Genomic DNA, 19,575 nt, shown 5'->3' with positions numbered 1-19,575 from the left:
CTTCTGCGTGTAAAAGCAACCCAAATTCAGTTTCTCAAGGTTTATTTATGAATGAGATCACTCAAATTCAACATTTTTCAAGAGTCATCTTCTGCTGCTTTCATTACTAAGGAACATATTTCATGTAAGTTTCTAGTTCTACAGAATGTTACTTCCCACAAAGAGGAAATAATACTAATCTAAGCAAATCTGTAATTTACAAAATAGGTAATTCATTGTCAGTTTTCCTAGTTATTCTCAGTGAATACTAGGATTTGGATTGTGTGCAATGTAAACATTTGATTTTAACCTGCAGCAAGGGAATTTAGGATGCCAAGGAAGAAGCTCACATCATACAGGAAAATGTATAGAGATGTGTTGGATTCATACAGAGCTGCACCTATAATCTAAACTCATGGTTCTAGGATCACTTTATAAATTTTGAGATTCATCTTGTAAAGTAACAAATGCTTAGTCCTCTTTGATCTTTGCAAATTGCATTGGTGGTATTAAGGTTAAAGTAAGGATTCGGAAGACAAGATGGCCACCTCTCCAAAACCTGATATCCATTTGTAGTATAGAAGTTTAAGTTGGTTCTTTTCTCCGGATGATAAAGAAGGCTTGATTTTCCTCTTTCATGAAGCATTAATATTGTTGCATTTTAGAAGCCTGAGAGCATGCGTTATAGTCCTTTGTATCACCAAAGGCTATATGGCAAAATTCTGATTAGAAGTCAAAAGACATTGTCAATAACAAGAGGATAATGTGCATGCAGTGTGTGTGTGTGTGTGTGTGTGTGTCCGTCCGTCCGTCCGTCCCAACATGCCTGGGACAAGATGGGCCTTCTTCAGCAAATAAACACTGGCCATTATCACCAGAAGTCAGGGTCAACTTCTTAAAGGCTGGACTTTTCATAGATAAGTAGCTACTGTTAACATTAAATAGTTCTCTGAAGAAGGGCTGGATAGTCCAAAACACTTTAGGAATCAGATATCTATAACTTGTGAATACAGTGCAACCTCGGTTTTTGAGGATCTCGGAAGCCGAACAATTCAGAACCCAAACGCCGAAAACCCAGAAGTGAATGCTTCCATTTTTTAATGCACCTCAGAAGTCGAATGGCTTCTGTGGCACGTTTCTCCATTTGCTCCATTGAAACTGCAAACCACTCATTGTGCCTCGGTTGTCGAACATTTCAGAAGTCGAACGGTCTTCCGGAATGGATTACGTTCGACAACCAAGGTTCCACTGTAATATATTTTCTGTATACTCATTATGTTCTTTTCCCAACCTGGTGCCCTCCAAATGTTTTGGACTCCAGCTCCTATCAGCCACACCCCACATGTCCAATGGCCATGGGTAATGGGAGCTGTAGTTCAACATTCCCAGAAAGCACCAGACTAGGGAAAACTGAATTAGAGTAAAGTTTCTCAGGTACAAAGATAAGGTTAACTACTGATGCTAGCACTTGTACTCATTGCAAGAATTACACAAAACCAATATCTTTGTTCAAGTCATTGACCTTTGTTATCAACAGTCTTTGCTGCCTGATACAGTAAAATAAAATGCATTTAATAGCAACCCTACCAGTTGCCTTTCCATTTGGCTGCAGAAGAGTTCTGTGTTAACTTTAAATGCTGGAAAGAACATACTAATAGCAGGATCCAGCTCTCCACAACATAGCTGAAAGTGCACAGTGCAACAACCTCACTGAAAATAAGCAAGTATTGATCTATTCACAGCTGGGATGGGAAAGCAGAGGTTGGATGACCACCTGGCATGAATGATTTAGTTGAGATTCCAGCATTGCAGGAAGTTGGAATAGATGACCCTTGTGGTCATTTCCAATTCTATAATTCTATGAAACTGGTTGGGTCCAATGATGGAAGGCAGGTAGGATGCAACCACCTGGGAGGCCATGGCTGCTGAAAGAGAAGTATTTTAAAATATACTAAGCTATTTTGGATCTCTTATTCTCCATAATGGATAACTGCATCAACCTCTATCAAAGATTAAGTATGCAGCATCTATAATTATTGGATCAATATTGTGTTTAAAATATTTATAAGCACATGCAAAAATCCATATTCCAGATATGGTCTGTTACTATCCCTCCTGTGTGTTGTGTGTACTAACTAAACAACTGGGGGGGAAACATTACTCAAAGAAACCAGCAGGGGCTGTCTGAGCTCTATAAAATAACTTCCCACATATACAGAAGTTATTTTCACTCATCTTATTTATCTTTGTCAGAATACATATTCGTTTTTACAATTCTGACTGTCCTTGTTTACACACATTATATGCTCATCAATTGTGATGGGTATTGTAAATTATTGATTGCTGAGACTGACAAATTTCTTGCCTGTCTCACATCAGACAGAATCTTAATTCTCACCTAAATACACTATAAATAGCAATAACACCCCCCCCAAAAAAACCACATCTTTGTGGGCCTACAACTTTTGCTAACATATTTCTTCCTCTCCTTCTATATGTAGCCTAATGTATCTTCAGAAAATGCAGAAGAATTATGAAAATATATTTAAGTTCTTGCCTCTCTACATCAAACTGTTTGGTTCTGACAGTGCACAAGTATTCCACTCTGCAACTCTTTTATTTCTATCCTAAATATCTGTGCTTGTGCTATGTACCCACAAAACTAGCATGTCCTGTTTTGTAACACCATGGGTGCTAAATGTACAATGCCAGGTTGTTGCATCATTTTTATCTTAATCTGAAAAGAGCAACTGGGGGGGGGCAGCCATGACCCTTTCCTTATCTCATCATGGTCCTGAGGGCAACCCTCCCAATTAACACCAGTGGGTGCAAATATCCAGGTGTGACAGTATCTTTGGAAGGTGATTCCATTAGCAATATGGATGGGAGGAAAGGGGCATAAGAATGCAACATCAAGTCACATGGACTTTGGGTTGGTATGCTCCATCCTAAAACAGTTCTGCACTGGTTCATCAAGTCGCTGGGTAAGATGAGCTTTTCTCAGACTTTCTCATTTGCAAACTACTTGAAAATTCCTGGGGGTCTCAGTGGACTATTAACAAAACTTTCAAACCAAATAAGGAAGCTCAGTTGCTATCGGGATTGTCCTCACAGGTATGACTAGAGCACACACTGGCAGAATAGTCAAAAGTTGTGCCACTTGTTACAAACTCTGGTTAAGATTGATTTAACCCTCAGGTTGAACCCCCGTAGCACTTTTACAAAACTGTGTGAAACAAGTAGTGAGCTGGCACAGGAAATGATTGCAGTCACATTCATACCATGTCATATGAGGGAAAAGAAAACAAGGTTGATTTGTTCTGGACAATATATTCTAGTGATTTCCCAACAGCAATAGCATTGAACTTTTAAATCCATGGCATATGTTTAAAGGAACGGTACCATTATGTGATCTCTGGTGAGTTTTAAGAGATCTTTAAGAGAACTTAAGAGAAGGCTCTCAATTCCATGTCAAAGTACCAGATGTACTTATAATCCCAAGCATGTTTACTCAAACGTAAGTCTCAGTGGGTTCAATGGGGCTTTTCTCACACAAGTGTGCATGGGTCCACTTAGGTGGAGACTAAGCCCTACTTGGCACAGTGGAACTTATTTCCAAAGAAACATACATAGGATTGGTCTGCTGACCTATGCTTATGCCAATCCTTATTTTGCTTACTTTGGGAGGGACAGCCTGCAGAGCGGTGATGTAGTTCTCCAGAGCAACACGGCGACGGTCATTGAGCATGGCTTCAACTCGTGCCATGTGAGTCTCCACTAGCTGCTGTCTCTCATTTGCAGCTTCTTGTTCCAACGATTCCACCTTCTCTTGGAAGTGCTGTTGTAGAAGAAACAGAAGTTGTCACAAGACAGCAACAGGAAACTTAAAACCAGCAGATGCTCCCCAACTGATTCTAAAATACCCCATTTTTAAAATGACTCGGAATTGCACTGAATAAACTGGGAGCTTCTGGCATTTAGCGTTTCCTGCATTTCTTATTATCGTGTGCTGCCAATCTTTCCCACTCTCTAAAAATCATGGAAATGACATTTCCGCATGATCCAGTGATGTGGCTTAGTTTCCACTTCGACAGCCAACAACATTAAAATTGCTTGAGTGTGCATAATCAAGGAAAGGAAACCCATTCTTCACCAAGCTAATGATAAAAAGCACAGATATATTTTTCCTTTCCTTTTTAAAAAAAGCAGGTACAGTAGACCCTCCAGATATCAACATAACTCGTTCCAGGGGGTCCGTCCGCAACCTGAAAATTCCGTATCCAGAGGTGCTGCTTCTGAGTGCGTGGTGCACAGAGTGCTTCTGCACATGCACGCAGAGTGAAACCCGGAAATATACACTTCCGGGTTTGCCATGTTCGCAACCCGAAGTGTATGTATCTGGAGGGATACGTAAGTAGTGGTATGACTGTAATTCTAAAATGAAGGGTTTTTAAAACGAAAAAGGAAGGAAGAAAGCAAAAACAAAGAGGTCCCAATGAACATTCAGTTAGCTGGACACATCAGGCACTGAGAAGGGCCCCAGGGGTTCAATGAGTCCCTCACAGGCCTGACCTGCCTGTGTTGCCACTCACTGCCATCCCGTTGCACAGCTGTTTTAGCAGTGGAGAGTAACAGTACTACTTCTGAATGGGAACTGAGGTGTGTTGTGGCAGCAATGTAGAAAAATAAAACCATGCAGCTATGTGTGTGTGACACACACATGCAGAGAGAGAGAGAGAGAGAGAGAGAGAGAGAGAGAGAGAGAGAGAGAGAGAGAGAGAGAGAGAGAGAGATATTGGGGTTAAGGCTTGCCCTGATCTTAAGTCTGGAACCCAAATATCAAACAGGCACAGAGAGTTTTGTATGCGCAGTGGTTAAGCTCAGACTTCTCCACAGCTATACCTTACAGGTTATGGGTACCATATCATCTTCATCACAGAATTCAAAGAATATGTAAAGCATCCATGTTAAGATCACAAGGAGCCTCCACTCGTGTTTCCTTCAAAATATAAAGGTGTGGCAAATTGCACAGACAGGGCTGCAGCATGACTGAACATGGAAGTCCTGACTCACACATTTTTCAATTTACATGGAGAAGATGTACGGTAGCAATACTCATATCCTCTATCTCAAAAGCACTGTCAGCTATATTGGTAATGTGTGACCAGGATTTAAGTCACCTAGACTTGTGAAGGCAGATTACACATTGTGTTGAGGGAGTGATCTCCAAATTCACAGTACAGAACAAGTAACTCTACGTTTGCAAACCTCAAGGTACACGCTGGAACTCATTTTTGCTACACATTTATTTTTATTTTGCAATCCTAATTGGCATGGGACATTCCTTTTCTCCTTACCTGGATGACTGCCTTTTTATCAGCCTTAGGCAAATTCTTTGCTTGGTGTTCTGCCTCCTCCCATTCCCTCATGACCTGCCCAGACATAAAATACAAAACAAGCAAATTGTATTATGTTCATATACAGAAGGCGATTTGAGATATTTGGGTGGTTGAAACAAATAAAATTAATCCAACAAAGCTCTTTTGGCACCCACAACACTTTTATCAATTTATGATGGCACCTGATTTTTATTTTACGAAAAAGCAGCATTGTTTTAGAGTTTAAGTTTTTAATTATTAGCTCATGTATCCTCCCAATAATCTTCAAAGGTACCTCAGGCTGAGGGAAAGTGATGAGCCCAGAGCGACAAAACGAAATGTAATGTATATACTGGGTTCTCAAAGACAGGTTTCAACCCTGCTACTCTGTCTATCCCACCAAGCTAACTATGACCAATATGAAAATAGGTCAGGTTTTAAATAGAAAGCTGGAAATCAAATGGGCAAAAATTGAGTTTCCCTTCAATATACCACTTGCTGTGAAGTGTTTTAGTTTTTCTGCAACAATGGCATACGGCTAAGATCAAACTGACAAGCAAAATAACACACTTCTGAAACTCTTTCCCACAATTAGCACTCTGAATTTTAAGGTCCTTCACAACAGGGCTTTTCTTTTTTGAGGGGGCAGAAACTGAACAGATATATGAATTAGTGAGCAGATTCTATTACATATCATGCTCAGGGATTATGAAGCACAGAAGGCAGATGATTTGTGAAACCATAAATTAAGAGATCAGGTTCTTCATTCCCTAAATATGTTTCCCCCCCTTAAAGACCAAAGTACCTTGAACATTATTGAATCTATAGCATTAATTTAAATATCTGTGTGATTTGTGATTTCATCTAACACACTTTTTTATATATATAAGAAAGAAAGCTTAAAAACAACCAAGGCATAGGGGAAAGAAGACTGAGACTGTGGGTCTGCTGTAGCTCTATGTTTTGTGAATGTATGTTTGTGTGTGTGTGTGTGTGTGTGTGTGTGTGTGTGTGTGTAGATAAGCAGATAGATGATAGAGATAGATAGGTAGGTAGGTAGGTAGGTAGGTAGCTAGCCAGCTGTAGATAGTGTTTGTGTGTAGTTTTGGAGGGGAATGGGGAGGTTGCCTGCTTTTTTTAAAAAAGGGGGACAAATCTCCCTTCCTTTCCTTGCTATGAATCTGATAAGAATCATTCCCTTGTATATATATAAGCTGAATACTATGAAATTAAGCTTAACATATAGTTTGACCTTAATTTTTTCCTTTATCATGAATTATATTTGCATTCACACCCACCAGTTTTGCTTGCAAATGGTTTATGTACTGTAGCTTTAAGTATAATTCTTCACACAATAGGTTTTTCCTTTTGTCTTTTTAACCAACCTTCAAATCTAAAGTGCACATGGCTAACACACTCTGTGGAAATTAGCATATTGCTCGGCTTGAGCAAGTTCTCAACATCTCTCACCTGCTCCTCAAACAGATTATAGGTGAGATTATAAAATAGCAGGTCATGAGGCTGGTCTGAAGAGATGCAAATTGGGAGGCCCAGAGTTCAATCTGGTGCAGGGATGATAAATACTTTGCAGAACTTGAAAAGCATGGTTATCTTTTAAAAAATAAGACACTGGCCCAAGCTGTTATTTTAGCAGGCTATGTTTTTGTCGTCAGTTAAATCTGAATGGTCTATTTACTTTAGCTGGCCAGAAAAATTCATCAGCTTCTGCCAGACACCATCCACATACATCAGTGTAGCAAGAAAAGGAAAAATAAATACATTTTGGGTTTTGGTTTTTGAAGGTCACGGATTTAGAAATTATTATTTTTTCAAAAAATCATCTGTGGGGGATGGACAGACCCAAGTGATAGAAACAAGAATAAAAATCACTAGATTAACATGCATTCATTGAAGAAGGGCTCCACAAGAACCATGAAGTTGTCCTATAAGTGCTTATAAAGCTATTCTCCTTCATTGAAAATACAAAGCTATCACAGCCATACAGATTTATGATACTTCAAAGACTTGGCTGTTTCATGCCGAGAAAATGACAACTTCTGTGCTGAGATTTAAAGAAGGCAGCCATTTCAAAGTCAAACTGTTCTCAGAATTCAGGACACACAGCATGATATAATGCAGGGGAATGGATGGGGAGAAGAGACAACATATGCCATCCATTATTATCAAGGCATATTCTAATCACACCAACCCCATTGTACTTCAAAAAGGAGATTTTATCCTGAGTAGGTGTTCTACACAGTGAGTTTTACGATTATCAGCAGTTCTGATATTTCTGAGGGAAAGGGCAAATGGAAAACACCTGCCAGCCATGAGGTAATTCTTAAAAAAAGCAAAACAAAACCCCCAAATGTCTGTACTAGTTATATGAAGAACACTGTAAAACCTAAGCAAGTGTTATGGCATGACTGCCAAGAGATTGGGTATTCTGTCTGCGCCTGGACAGTTGCTACAGGGCCAGTCCTGAGAAGAAGGGAGCTATTTGCTTCAGACCACAGAGACAGCTGTCCAGAATGAATTTGTATGAGGACATGTTAAAAGAAGCTACAAAGCAGGCAAGCTTATATGTCCTAGGAATAAAAAAAAACTTGAGAAACTGATAAGGTGAAATCAGTGTGCATGACAGGGTTTTACTGACGCTATCAATGAGGATTAAAAACAAAAACAAAACTCTATACGAAGATTTGAAAACCCACCACCACAAACCCATAACAATCAGGATCTCTTCATCCCTTTCCTAGAACAGCAGTGTACACAAAGCATTAGAGCTGTAAATGTTTCAGAAGAGGACAACCGAGATGATCAATGGGACAAACGAATTCCCCTTTGATGAAAGGCTAAAACAGGGCTTTTCAGTTTACAGAAAAGGTGAGTGGAAACAGGTGAATCAAATTATGCATTGTGCGGAGAAAGTGCACAGGCAATGAAATACAGTCGCACAAACATTAGAGGGCATTGTTGCATGTTCTCTCTCCCCCCCCCCCAACATCCTTTCAGCTCAAAATGTCTCATTGCACTTTGCACAGAACCATTATATAATTCCTACCCACCCACCCAAATTGGTTCTATGAAAAATGCAAGTCTACTACGTACCACTTTTCTTTCACTGCATGTCAGTAGCTTGACTGTCAACAACAAAAAAAACTTGTGCAGTAAATTATGCAAGGAGAGGTCTTCTGACCCATTTTAGGGAGGAGAAAGGATATCAAACTCCAATAGGAAGATCAGTTTATAACTCACCTGAGACATTCTTTCACGGTGCTTGGCTTCAAGCCTCTCTTTTGCTTTTTGGAAATGGGAATGCTCATTCTCATCACCAGGTGTCTCCAAGTACTTGTCAACAGCATCAGGAGTGCTGGCAGCTGTGGTGGGAACTATAGATGGGGATTTACAAAAGGAATAAAGAGGCAAAAGGTTCACTTTAAAAGTGAAATATAGATGCATCTGTACACTTCCAATATATGGCAACTATTTAAAGCAACTAGCTACTAGAGGAATATAAAAAGAGGATGGTTCATAAAGAGAAGATTTTGTTTCATGGCAGTGGGGGGGGGGACCCACACAGATAAAAAGATTTTGCCCACATTAGGAATTAAGAAAGCATGCAAAGATTCCACACAAAATATATAAACAATCAGAAGAGGCAAGGATTTTAAAACTAGGTACAGTACTCCTGAGTCATACTGCCTGAAGTCCAGAGGGACCATATTACAACTCTGTTCTACAAAACCCTTTTCTTATACATAACTTCCAACAACACATTTGCATTTTCTGACTGTTCTATATACCTAACCAATTTTATCATTATGTTAGAATTGCTGAGATATACTTTGGTTCTATGTTTTCTATTTTACTGGGAGACAGAAATATTTGATATACTGTATGCAGCTCCACAAATGTCTAACTTCCAGAAAAATGCCACATACTTTTGTTTCTCATTACATGACTGACATTAACAATTCCTAATGGTCAAATGTCAAATTTCACTGCTAATAATTTGGGGTTTGACCAAACTTTCTCTTAGTTTTAAGTGGAATTAGGAACAGCCAAAGCTGCCTTATATGTTTCTCTAGGTCAGTGTTGTTTAACCTGACTTTCAGAGGCTACCTATATTCTCAGGAAAGGTCTTTAACTTTCCCTGCTACCTAGCTCTTTCAACTGGAGTACTAAACCTGAGAGTTTCTGCAGGAAAAAAATATGTTTCCTGACTACCATTACACTACAATAATTTCCCAAAATACAGATAAAAAAAATCAAAAGCTTATTTAAACATGAAATTATAATGTGTACACATGCAGATAAGCACTCAAAGCATCTTCCCTGGAATTTTATTTCCCTATATTATTGTTTATCCAAAACTCAACTGTAAAGTGTAAAGCCCTTTTGCAGCATTCTGAACTTTCAAGAACTTATGGAGGAGTAAACTTTCCAAATGTAAGAAATGAACATAAAATGCATTCGACAATCAATTAAAAAATGCATTTCCAAACTGAAAGATGCTAAATATTTCACATTTCAGTGTTTCTTCAGAAGCTGTTAGATACTTGTATGCGGCACAACGCATATTTGACATTTTTAGAGAACCTCTGAAGGCACAGTACAAACACAAATTAGAAAAGTGTACATTCCTGTAAGCAGCCATATTTGAGTACAACTTCACAGTTTTAGTTTCAAAGACAACCAGTACCAAAGATTTAAGGTACAACTACTTGTGTGATGGCTCTCTTTTTTTAGAAAGACTCAAAATTAACTGCAGAAAGTGTCACCCAAATTACCTATCAACAATAGTCAGAAAGGTTCACAGAAACATCTCTCTACTGTCACTATTATAGCTAGGATGAAGACGCAGGTGTTGTATCCCACAACTGTTGACGGAAAGGTTACAAGTTCCCTGTTAGACAAACAGCTAGTCTCAGCATAGAGTCTATGTTAGGAATGGTACCAATACTAATTGAACAAGTGGGACTGCGCAAGCTGTAGTCGTGTCCAGCAATGGCAAATTTCTGTATGTCGCACAAAGCAAACCACATCGATTTGAGGCATGTCCAATTTGTACTGCTAATGTTTTCCCACAAGGCAAAAGAACCTGTTTCCGAACTGATTTCTGAGAGATAAATGCATAGCCCTGGCTCACCCCACTGGGGAATGCAGATGGCTTCTTCAAAAGAAAGCTATCACATTTTGCTGACATCCAGACTACAGTACTTTGCACCCGGAAAAAATGTTAAGTCCTCTTCACACACACAAATCAAAAAAGAAAAAAGAAGAAGTTGCAATGAGAAGTGTTTGCACAGCAATCTTAGGCACTCAGCGGTTAGTGATTGCGAAACTCGTGGTGCCATGCTTTCCATTTGGCAACCGTGTCATTTTCTGACTTTTAAATTTCAAAGTTTTTTTTAATTAATAGAAGCTGGCTGTTCCACTATCATCCCTGAAAATAGAGCACACTGCATGTACAGCTGCACGGGGGGGGGGGAGGTAGAGGCAGTTGACCCCAGGACACTACTGTATGGTAGCAAGATGGAAGGACTGGTACAGTTCAATACTTGGCTGCTGCCTGGGGCAACTGCTGTTCACTTTAGGCAACATATTGCATAGCTGTGCCAGAGAGCAACGTAGCCCTGACAAGGAAAGAATAAGAGACAAATGAGATGTGTCAGCAGCAGATCAGATCGCTTAACTTTTGTGCTTCCCCATTCACATTTGAGCAGGAGAATAAAAGGGAAGAAGAAGAAGAAGAAGAAGAAGAAGAAGAAGAAGAAGAAGAAGAAGAAGAAGAAGAAGAAGAAGAAGAAGAAGAAGAGGAGGAGGAGGAAGAAGGGCTTGCTCTCCTACTCCCACAAATGTCTTTCTTCCGTATAAACTTGCTTCCAGCACCAAAGACTGTCTGAATAGAAATGTTCCAGTGACTATGGGATGTGGGGCTGGAGGGTTGGATGGAAGGCAGTTTAGCACAGGGATGGGAAGCAGGTGACCCTCCATATGTTATTTGTCTACAACTACCATCATCCCTGACTGACAGTTGGGGCTAATAGCAGTTAGAGCACCAACACCACCCTACACTACTGTCTCAGAATAAACATATATTTCACACCACCAGCAACTGGTTCACATAGTTGTCCTTTACAGGGTGAATCTGGTTTGATACCCAATAAATTTATTCTGTCCTTCAGCCTAGGGATTAGGAACCTGTGGCCCTCTAGATGTCGATGGATTACAACTTTCTTCTCCCCTGACTGCTGACTGAGGTTGATGGGAGTCCAAAGCACATGGAAGTTCATGGGTTCTCCACTCCCAATTTAGCATCCCTAAAATTATCAGCTAAAGCAGGCACAAGCAACCTTTGGCCCTCCAGATGTTTTGGACTACAATTCCCATAATCTCTGACCACTGGTCCTGTTAGCTAGGGATCATGGGAGTTAGACAAACAGCTAGTCTCAGCATAGAGTCTATGTTAGGAATGGTACCAATACTAATTGAACAAGTGGGACTGCGCAAGCTGTAGTCGTGTCCAGCAATGGCAAATTTCTGTATGTCGCACAAAGCAAACCACATCGATTTGAGGCATGTCCAATTTGTACTGCTAATGTTTTCCCACAAGGCAAAAGAACCTGTTTCCGAACTGATTTCTGAGAGATAAATGCATAGCCCTGGCTCACCCCACTGGGGAATGCAGATGGCTTCTTCAAAAGAAACTATCACATTTTGCTGACATCCAGACTACAGTACTTTGCACCCGGAAAAAATGTTAAGTCCTCTTCACACACACAAATCAAAAAAGAAAAGAAAAAAGAAGTTGCAATGAGAAGTGTTTGCACAGCAATCTTAGGCACTCAGCGGTTAGTGATTGCGAAACTCGTGATGCCATGCTTTTCATTTGGCAACCGTGTCATTTTCTGACTTTTAAATTTCAAAGTTTTTTTTTAATTAACACCACCCTACACTACTGTCTCAGAATAAACATATATTTCACACCACCAGCAACTGGTTCACATAGTTGTCCTTTACAGGGTGAATCTGGTTTGATACCCAATAAATTTATTCTGTCCTTCAGCCTAGGGATTAGGAACCTGTGGCCCTCTAGATGTCGATGGATTACAACTTTCTTCTCCCCTGACTGCTGACTGAGGTTGATGGGAGTCCAAAGCACATGGAAGTTCATGGGTTCTCCACTCCCAATTTAGCATCCCTAAAATTATCAGCTAAAGCAGGCACAAGCAACCTTTGGCCCTCCAGATGTTTTGGACTACAATTCCCATAATCTCTGACCACTGGTCCTGTTAGCTAGGGATCATGGGAGTTGTAGGACAAAACATCTGGAGGGCCAAAGGTTGCCTATGCCTGAGCTACAGGCAAACTGAAAATTGGATTGGACAATGTGTGTCCTGAGGCATGCACGCCCCACACCAACTATTCACAGAGCACAGGATGTGCACATCTGCATTATGCCCTTCAGAAGTAGGGCTAGATCAGGCATCCCCAAACTTCGGCCCTCCAGATGTTTTGGACTACAATTCCCATCATCCCTGACTACTGGTCCTCTTAGCTAGGGATCATGGGAGTTGTAGGCCAAAACATCTGGAGGGCCGCAGTTTGGGGATGCCTGGGCTAGATGAACAAGCTCACCTAGAGTCAAACCAACAGAGCAGTTGAACTGCAAGAACAGGGAAGCCCTGAAGTTCAGCAGCCTCACACAATAGCATTTCTTTCAAAGCTTTCGCTCCCTGTCTGTTTTCTTAGCTTACACGCCAGCATTAATTTTGCATCCTACTTAGCACCAAGATTCTAAGGAAGCTCTAATTTGGGACATATGCTAGAGTTTTAATACAGATAAAAGGTAAAGGTAAAGGGACTCCTGACCATTAGGTCCAGTCGTGACTGACTCTGGGGTTGCGGCGCTCATCTCGCTCTATAGGCCGAGGGAGCCGGCGTACAGCTTCCATGTCATGATGCCAGCATGACAAAGCCGCTTCTGGCGAACCAGAGCAGCGCAAGGAAACGCCATTTACCTTCCCGCTTGTGCGGTCCCTATTTATCTACTTGCACTTTGACGTGCTTTCGAACTGCTAGGTTGGCAGGAGCTGGGACCGAGCAACGGGAGCTCACCCCATCGGCAGGGATTCGAACTGCCGACCTTCTGATCAGCAAGCCCTAGACTCTGTGGTTTAACCCACAGCACCACCTGCAAGCACATTAAATACATAACGTCTTCTTATTGCATGATGTTGATTGTAGTTGGGGGGTGGGAAGCTACGTTATATAAAACTTAAGAGGTTGCTTCAACATCAATTCTGTGAATACATTCCTAACACAACACAATACATTCTTGCTGTAAAAATAAGCATGTTTATGCCCTATGTAAAAGCCAGAAGAAGCCAAACAAACAAATGTATGTTACTTTTCTCCACCTCCTTTTTTAAAAAACTGGATTAAATTGCTAGTTTAACCTCAGATTAGCTCATATGTCTGTCTCGCTTTTTGACTTTACCTCGCTTTCCATTTTAAGGTGATGGAACAGTATTTTAATGCAGAGAAGTCCAGCGTGATTTTATTCTCAACCTAGCTAGTTGTAAATTGGCTTGACTGAGTACTTTTTGTCACCTGCATCCAGGGATCAATATCAACTCACACACCACGGGGCAATTTCAAACTGACATGCACTTGAATCATTGCAGCAAAAGGATTTACTACTGTGTGGATTAATTACAGCTCCTCGTTCTGCCACTGCCATGGCACTAGTCCACTGCAGAAATGTGCAGACTACAATTAAATGCTGTAGTATGAGGCTTAACCTTCAAGCCTCTCAATGAAAGATATTTTAGCACAACTAAATGCTAGTTTAACTACCGGTACTAAAGTTGAAGAGTCCATTTTCAACAGATAAACAATACTCAAAGTGTTATTTGATTGTATTTGTCAAAATAACACTGATATACTGTATAATCATTACTGTTTGCTTGTTACAATTTTTTTCCTGGGAAACAAAAGTAGGGATGGTATATTTCAAAGACAATCCTGTGATCTTGAACTCTGAACCTAGGTTTTCAAAATTCATGTCTCTTATTCTTTTCTTCCCTGTTCTCTTAAAACTATGTGTATGAACCAAAACAGTTAACTACTACTACTACTTATTATTATTACTGCTGAAACTTCATAAAATAAAATGTTTAAAGCTTTTAGCCTCTGTAGTACTTCTGGGTAAGGAGAACACACTCGTAAGCAAACTGTTGAAGAGGGTAATTACTCTATAAAACAATGCATCTGCAATTTCAAAAGAAACTGTTATACAAACCTAATATTTCCAAGCAAGAATAATGTCTAGACTATTCCACTATCAGCTATAAAATGGTTAATGCCAACAAATTTTAAGATATTGCTAAACCACTCAACTCACTAATGAGACTGGCAAAATCCCCCAAAAATTGTGTTTCATTTTCTGGCAGCTTGAGGAAAACATCCGAGCACTAGAGATAAGGAACATTTTCTTTTAAATAGTTTCTTGATTTCTCTGGAGCTGGATGGTGCCAATAAAACAACAAAAACTGGCTTGGTTGGATTCTCGGAGGAACAAAACTAAAGCAGAATGCAAACCTGGTTTTGCTGAAAATTAACTGCAGGGAGAGAATCAGGTAGTTGCCTGTGAAATCACTAGCCAGGATACACCTTGATTTTGCCAAGAAGCTGTGTCAGTTCCTCACTCCAGCACTACACAAGAGGTGATGTGTTCAATGCTCTTATGTTGATTGCCAGTTCTTACAGACAGCAGATGTATTTGGGACATTGTTAGAATGAAGGGAATAAGCTGCAGTTCCATGCTGCTCTCCCCCTCTTCAAAAGATTTTAATTCAGTTTTTGATTAACCAACATTTAGCATGAGGTCCAAAACTTACAAACAGTGGTTTAACTTAACTATGGTTTCTTGAAGCAAGCCATCTTCATAACAATTGTTTAAAGCTGTCTTGTTTTAAACAAAGACAAGAAGAACTACGGTTTGTTGGGTTTGGACAAAATTGACTACAGTTCATCAAAAATAGAAGTGAAGGCTTCTGAACTCCTGCTTGTGGACATGCTGGAGGAGAAGGTGTGAGCCTGAGTCCTACTGTGACTTGTTTCCTTCACTATAAACAATGGTTTACTATGATGTGCAAATGCAATTCGACAAGGGCAGCACTGAGATGGAGGAGAAGGAACCTGGCAAGCAGGGCCAAGACAGAAAGCAGAAAGACGGGGAGAGGGGCTGGCTGAAGTTGGTGGGGCAGTGCCCCATTCACCCTGATGGACCCGCCTCCAGCGGAGAGCCCCTAATCCAGACTTCCTCAACCTCGGCACTCCAGATGTTTTGAGACTACAATTCCCATCATCCTTGACCACTGGTCCTGCTAGCTAGGGATCATGGAAGTTGTAGGCCAAAAACATCTGGAGACCCGAGGTTGAGGAAGCCTGCTCTAATCTGATATAGTCTGCCCACTTGAGAGTGAAATGAAATTTAACAATTAAAAATAGCAGCTGTGCTATAAATCATTGTTCCACAGTATAAATACATGGGCTAGGATCCAACAGAGTAAGTTCTGTGAGACTAAAGTGTGTGTGTGTAGATTTTGCTTTTCTAAAACAGCAGCAACTCTGGACCGCACAGCAATCCAGGCAAGTCATAAACATTGGGATTACAGGTTTTAAAGGCAAATACTTGAGTGTGTGTAAGCCCCATTATTGGCATCCAGCCATGTTCTGGGTTAACCCAACAACCCCTTTCATAATTGCAACGTTATTAAAACACACACAAAACAACAATGTATTACCCATACAATTAATCACACTTAAAGACTGCACAGCATGCGTTTCTTTTTAAGATATCTTTAATTATGCTGTGCTTTAATAGTTGTGGGTGGGTGGGAAATCCACCCTGAAATATATTATTGAGAGTTCCTCAACTCTTAAATTCTACTGGAGAGGTGGGGGAGAAACTAAAGGTTAAGTGGATTCTATGTATGTATGTATGTATGTATGTATGTATGTATGTATGTATGTATGCATGCATGCATGCATGCATGCAAGGTAATATTTAAAGTAAGTTCACTGTTATCCACCCAGGTCTGACATTATCTCATTTGTTTGCTAAAATAAACCTTGCTTAGCATTTCTATTGCCTGATGGCTAGCTAATTTCAACAAGACTAGAGAGAGATAAATAAAATAAAAATTATGAAAAAGTTATATTGCTTGTGTTACATCCTGCTTTTCTTTATATAAACTAAATGCATAAAGGTAATAAAATAAACACTGCATAGTAAATACAATTCAAATGACTAGAATCAATTTCAAACAATAAAATCAAGGGGGAGGGAGATAGTCCTCAGGAAAATTGGGATACAAAACTTTTATCTATATTAAAAGATCAGCAAAATAAAAAGGTTCTAGCCACTCACCAGAAGCTTAAAAGACAGGGGGTCAATCAAAAATTTCAAGGAAGTTCTACAACATGGGTGCCACATTAGAAAAGGGGCTGTCTTACACCCCAACCAATTATGCTTCTGAAAGTGGTGAGATGCACTGTGGGGTCTCTAGTGTTGAGCACAGTAGGTCAAGATTGCATGAGGGGTGGTTTTCCTTCAGACATCATTTCATTCTGATATAACATTTATGATGTATGATGGTATGTTCTTGATTAAATGGTTACTATCTTGCTCAGGAACATTTGAAACACTGTGCTGAAAAAGCATCTGAGGTGAAAAACTGTCTGAAACTGTATTGGTTTCTAGGCCTTCTTCTTCCCAAGGGAGAAGGAAGTACATTGAGCTGACAAGGAAGCAACTGAAGGTTCTTTAGTGAGTTGGAAACCAAGAATTCAGTCTGTCATACACTGGCTCCAGTAAATGGACCTTTGAGATTCAGGGCAAATTCACATTTGCAAAAACATTTATTGGTGCAGCCGGTCTTGAATGTTACCAGTTCATACTGCAGATTTGATGACTGATGAATGTTTGAATTACCTCTCTAGTTTCTGCTCAGATTTGACCCAATAGTGCAACTATAACTCATTTTTTTAATTAAAACTGGTTTGGTTGAATTTAATTTGATGTGCTTCAAGACAGTCAACCTGAGGGGGCAACTTATCAGGCTTTTCTTTGTCAAAGAAGGCATGAAGTAGTGTGACATGTTTTAGTATAAAAGTGAGAAGCCTTAACCTTTAAAGTTATCTCAGATGAAAATGAGGTGAAATATCCCTTGCTAGATAGAAGACAAGAGAGAAAGAGAAGCAGCCTATATTTCATGTTCAGAAGAAAAGGCTGGAATTATATCATATGTTTATAAAATTCGATTTGCTTTCTCTCTTCATGTCCCCTCACCCATGGGAATTCTATCAGGCAGAGCTGAGACAACAGAACGGTTACTTCAAAGCTATTACCTTATTTGGTTCAGACCACAGTTCAGTTTTTCGGCTTTTAAAACTATAAAAACTGTCCATTTTTAATCAATCTCCCTACAATAGTATATGACATCTGCTGTGTAGCTACGTCAAATATACTATTTCTCAAATGTACGTTTTTGTTTGTTTTAATCTTGTACAAATTTGCTGTTGGGTTTTTTGCTTTTGTCTCATATAGATGTTTTTAAAAATATATCCTAGGACCTTTGGTTTACATCTTTGGACAGATCTTTGCCAGGGCCACCATAATGATCAATATTAGAACAATTTGAGACCTCTGCTAGAAATTGAGGTGGGGGGAAGGATGGTGTCAATAGAAGATTGTGTTGAAAAATGGGACATACAACTTTCCAAAGAATAAAGCAGTCCAGATGATCTGAAAAGTTACCACAAATAGTCCAACAAAGTACAATATAGCTAATGAATCCTTAGTGTTTTTACAAACCAAAGACTTACCACAGTTTAGGGTTTGGGCAACATACTAAACTATGGGTAATCAAAAGAAGTAGTGGAAGTTTCCAACCTCTTCCTTGTCACTGTATTGAAAAAGAGGCAAGGGAGAATTCCATGAAACAGAGGCCTGTTCCTAGTGTTTATTGTGATTTCCAAACACAAATTGTTTGCTAGCTACCCAATGTACAAAAGAACAAAAACAATGTACACACATGTGTGAAACAGACTCTTTCCTTATCACCACCGGGGTGGGGGGAGATATGTTTTATAAAAGGAAAAGGAAAGATATAAGCAAACTAAGAAACTTTTTCCACTGGAACCATTTTGTTGTTGTTTAGAATGTGAACTTATGCATCCTGCCATTTTGATGCATGCCTAGCGTTTCCCCAAAAGAGGACAGCGAACAAAATAAAACAATCAAAGGCAGCTTTACAGGCTTGTGGGCTGTTTCTGTTTTAACCACACATTGTACGTGCATGAGAACAAAGGCACAGACACACACGAGCAAATGCATTTCTACAGCAAGCCCTACAACAGAGACTCTCATTCCAAGTGCTTCATTTCCCTGCTTCCATTACCTTGTGCCTATAACAAGTCACAGATGGGAAAACAAAAGTCGCCAATTGTCAAGCTTGAATAGAAAGAGAGAGACACACGCACTAATGGCTAAACACACTCTACAAGATGTGAGCAATTAAGAGAAGCTGACAGAGGGATGTATGGTTAGTGGTGGTGCAGGCCCACTCCCAGGGGAATTAAGCAGCAGAGCCAAAGTGGCACGAGATAGAAAAGAGAGAGAGAGAGACTGCCACAGGCTGGAGAGGTCCACTTACTGACGCTGCCACAGACTGCCATGCAGTATTCCTCAGTGTCAAAGTTGTTTCGGTTTCCACCACATCCGCCGTAAAAGAATGGTGCACACTTTCCTTCAGTCACATCAAAGTACCAGCGGGAGATCATTGAGCGGCAAGGACCAGTCTCAGCTTGTTCAGAGCACACCTCTAATTATAGGAGATGTGGAGGAACTATATTTAGCGTGAAAGTAGAATTGTCAATGCTCTTCTACATACCTTCATTTGTTGTTATAGACATAGCCCTAGGAGACCAGGAATTACCCTAGGAAGAGGTTAATCTACTAGGTGTCTCTCTACATGTTTGCTACATCATTCAAAAACCAACAGCTTTTAGTCCCACAATTTAAATCGGATTCAAGCGAAGACCTATTGGTTCTTGTCTCAGTGGAGTGCTGAAAGCCCATCAGGGAGGACCTGAACTGTACACTATTCACTTTGGAAATGCTCGTGCATTGCCACATTATAAA

General features: G+C 40.1%; 1 protein-coding gene across 4 annotated transcripts in view; it reads right to left on the bottom strand.

The window, feature by feature from the left end:
* Nucleotides 1-19,575, bottom strand: part of APP (amyloid beta precursor protein) — a 143,100-nt gene that overhangs the window by 32,026 nt on the left and 91,499 nt on the right. For 2 of the 4 annotated variants that reach the window (XM_035114850.2, XM_035114849.2), the window contains exons 7-10: nt 19,088-19,255; nt 8,616-8,749; nt 5,337-5,411; nt 3,659-3,817 (exon numbers count right to left, since the gene is read on the bottom strand). In XM_035114850.2, the coding sequence (XP_034970741.1) occupies nt 3,659-3,817; nt 5,337-5,411; nt 8,616-8,749; nt 19,088-19,255 (536 nt within the window). The remainder of the gene's footprint in view (nt 1-3,658; nt 3,818-5,336; nt 5,412-8,615; nt 8,750-19,087; nt 19,256-19,575) is intronic. The other 2 variants (XM_035114851.2, XM_035114852.2) reach the window with 1 other exon arrangement.

Source organism: Zootoca vivipara, chromosome 4 (genome assembly GCF_963506605.1).
Source record: "Zootoca vivipara chromosome 4, rZooViv1.1, whole genome shotgun sequence".
In the NCBI taxonomy this organism is placed as follows: domain Eukaryota; kingdom Metazoa; phylum Chordata; class Lepidosauria; order Squamata; family Lacertidae; genus Zootoca; species Zootoca vivipara.
This window is presented reverse-complemented; position numbering and strand designations above follow the sequence as displayed.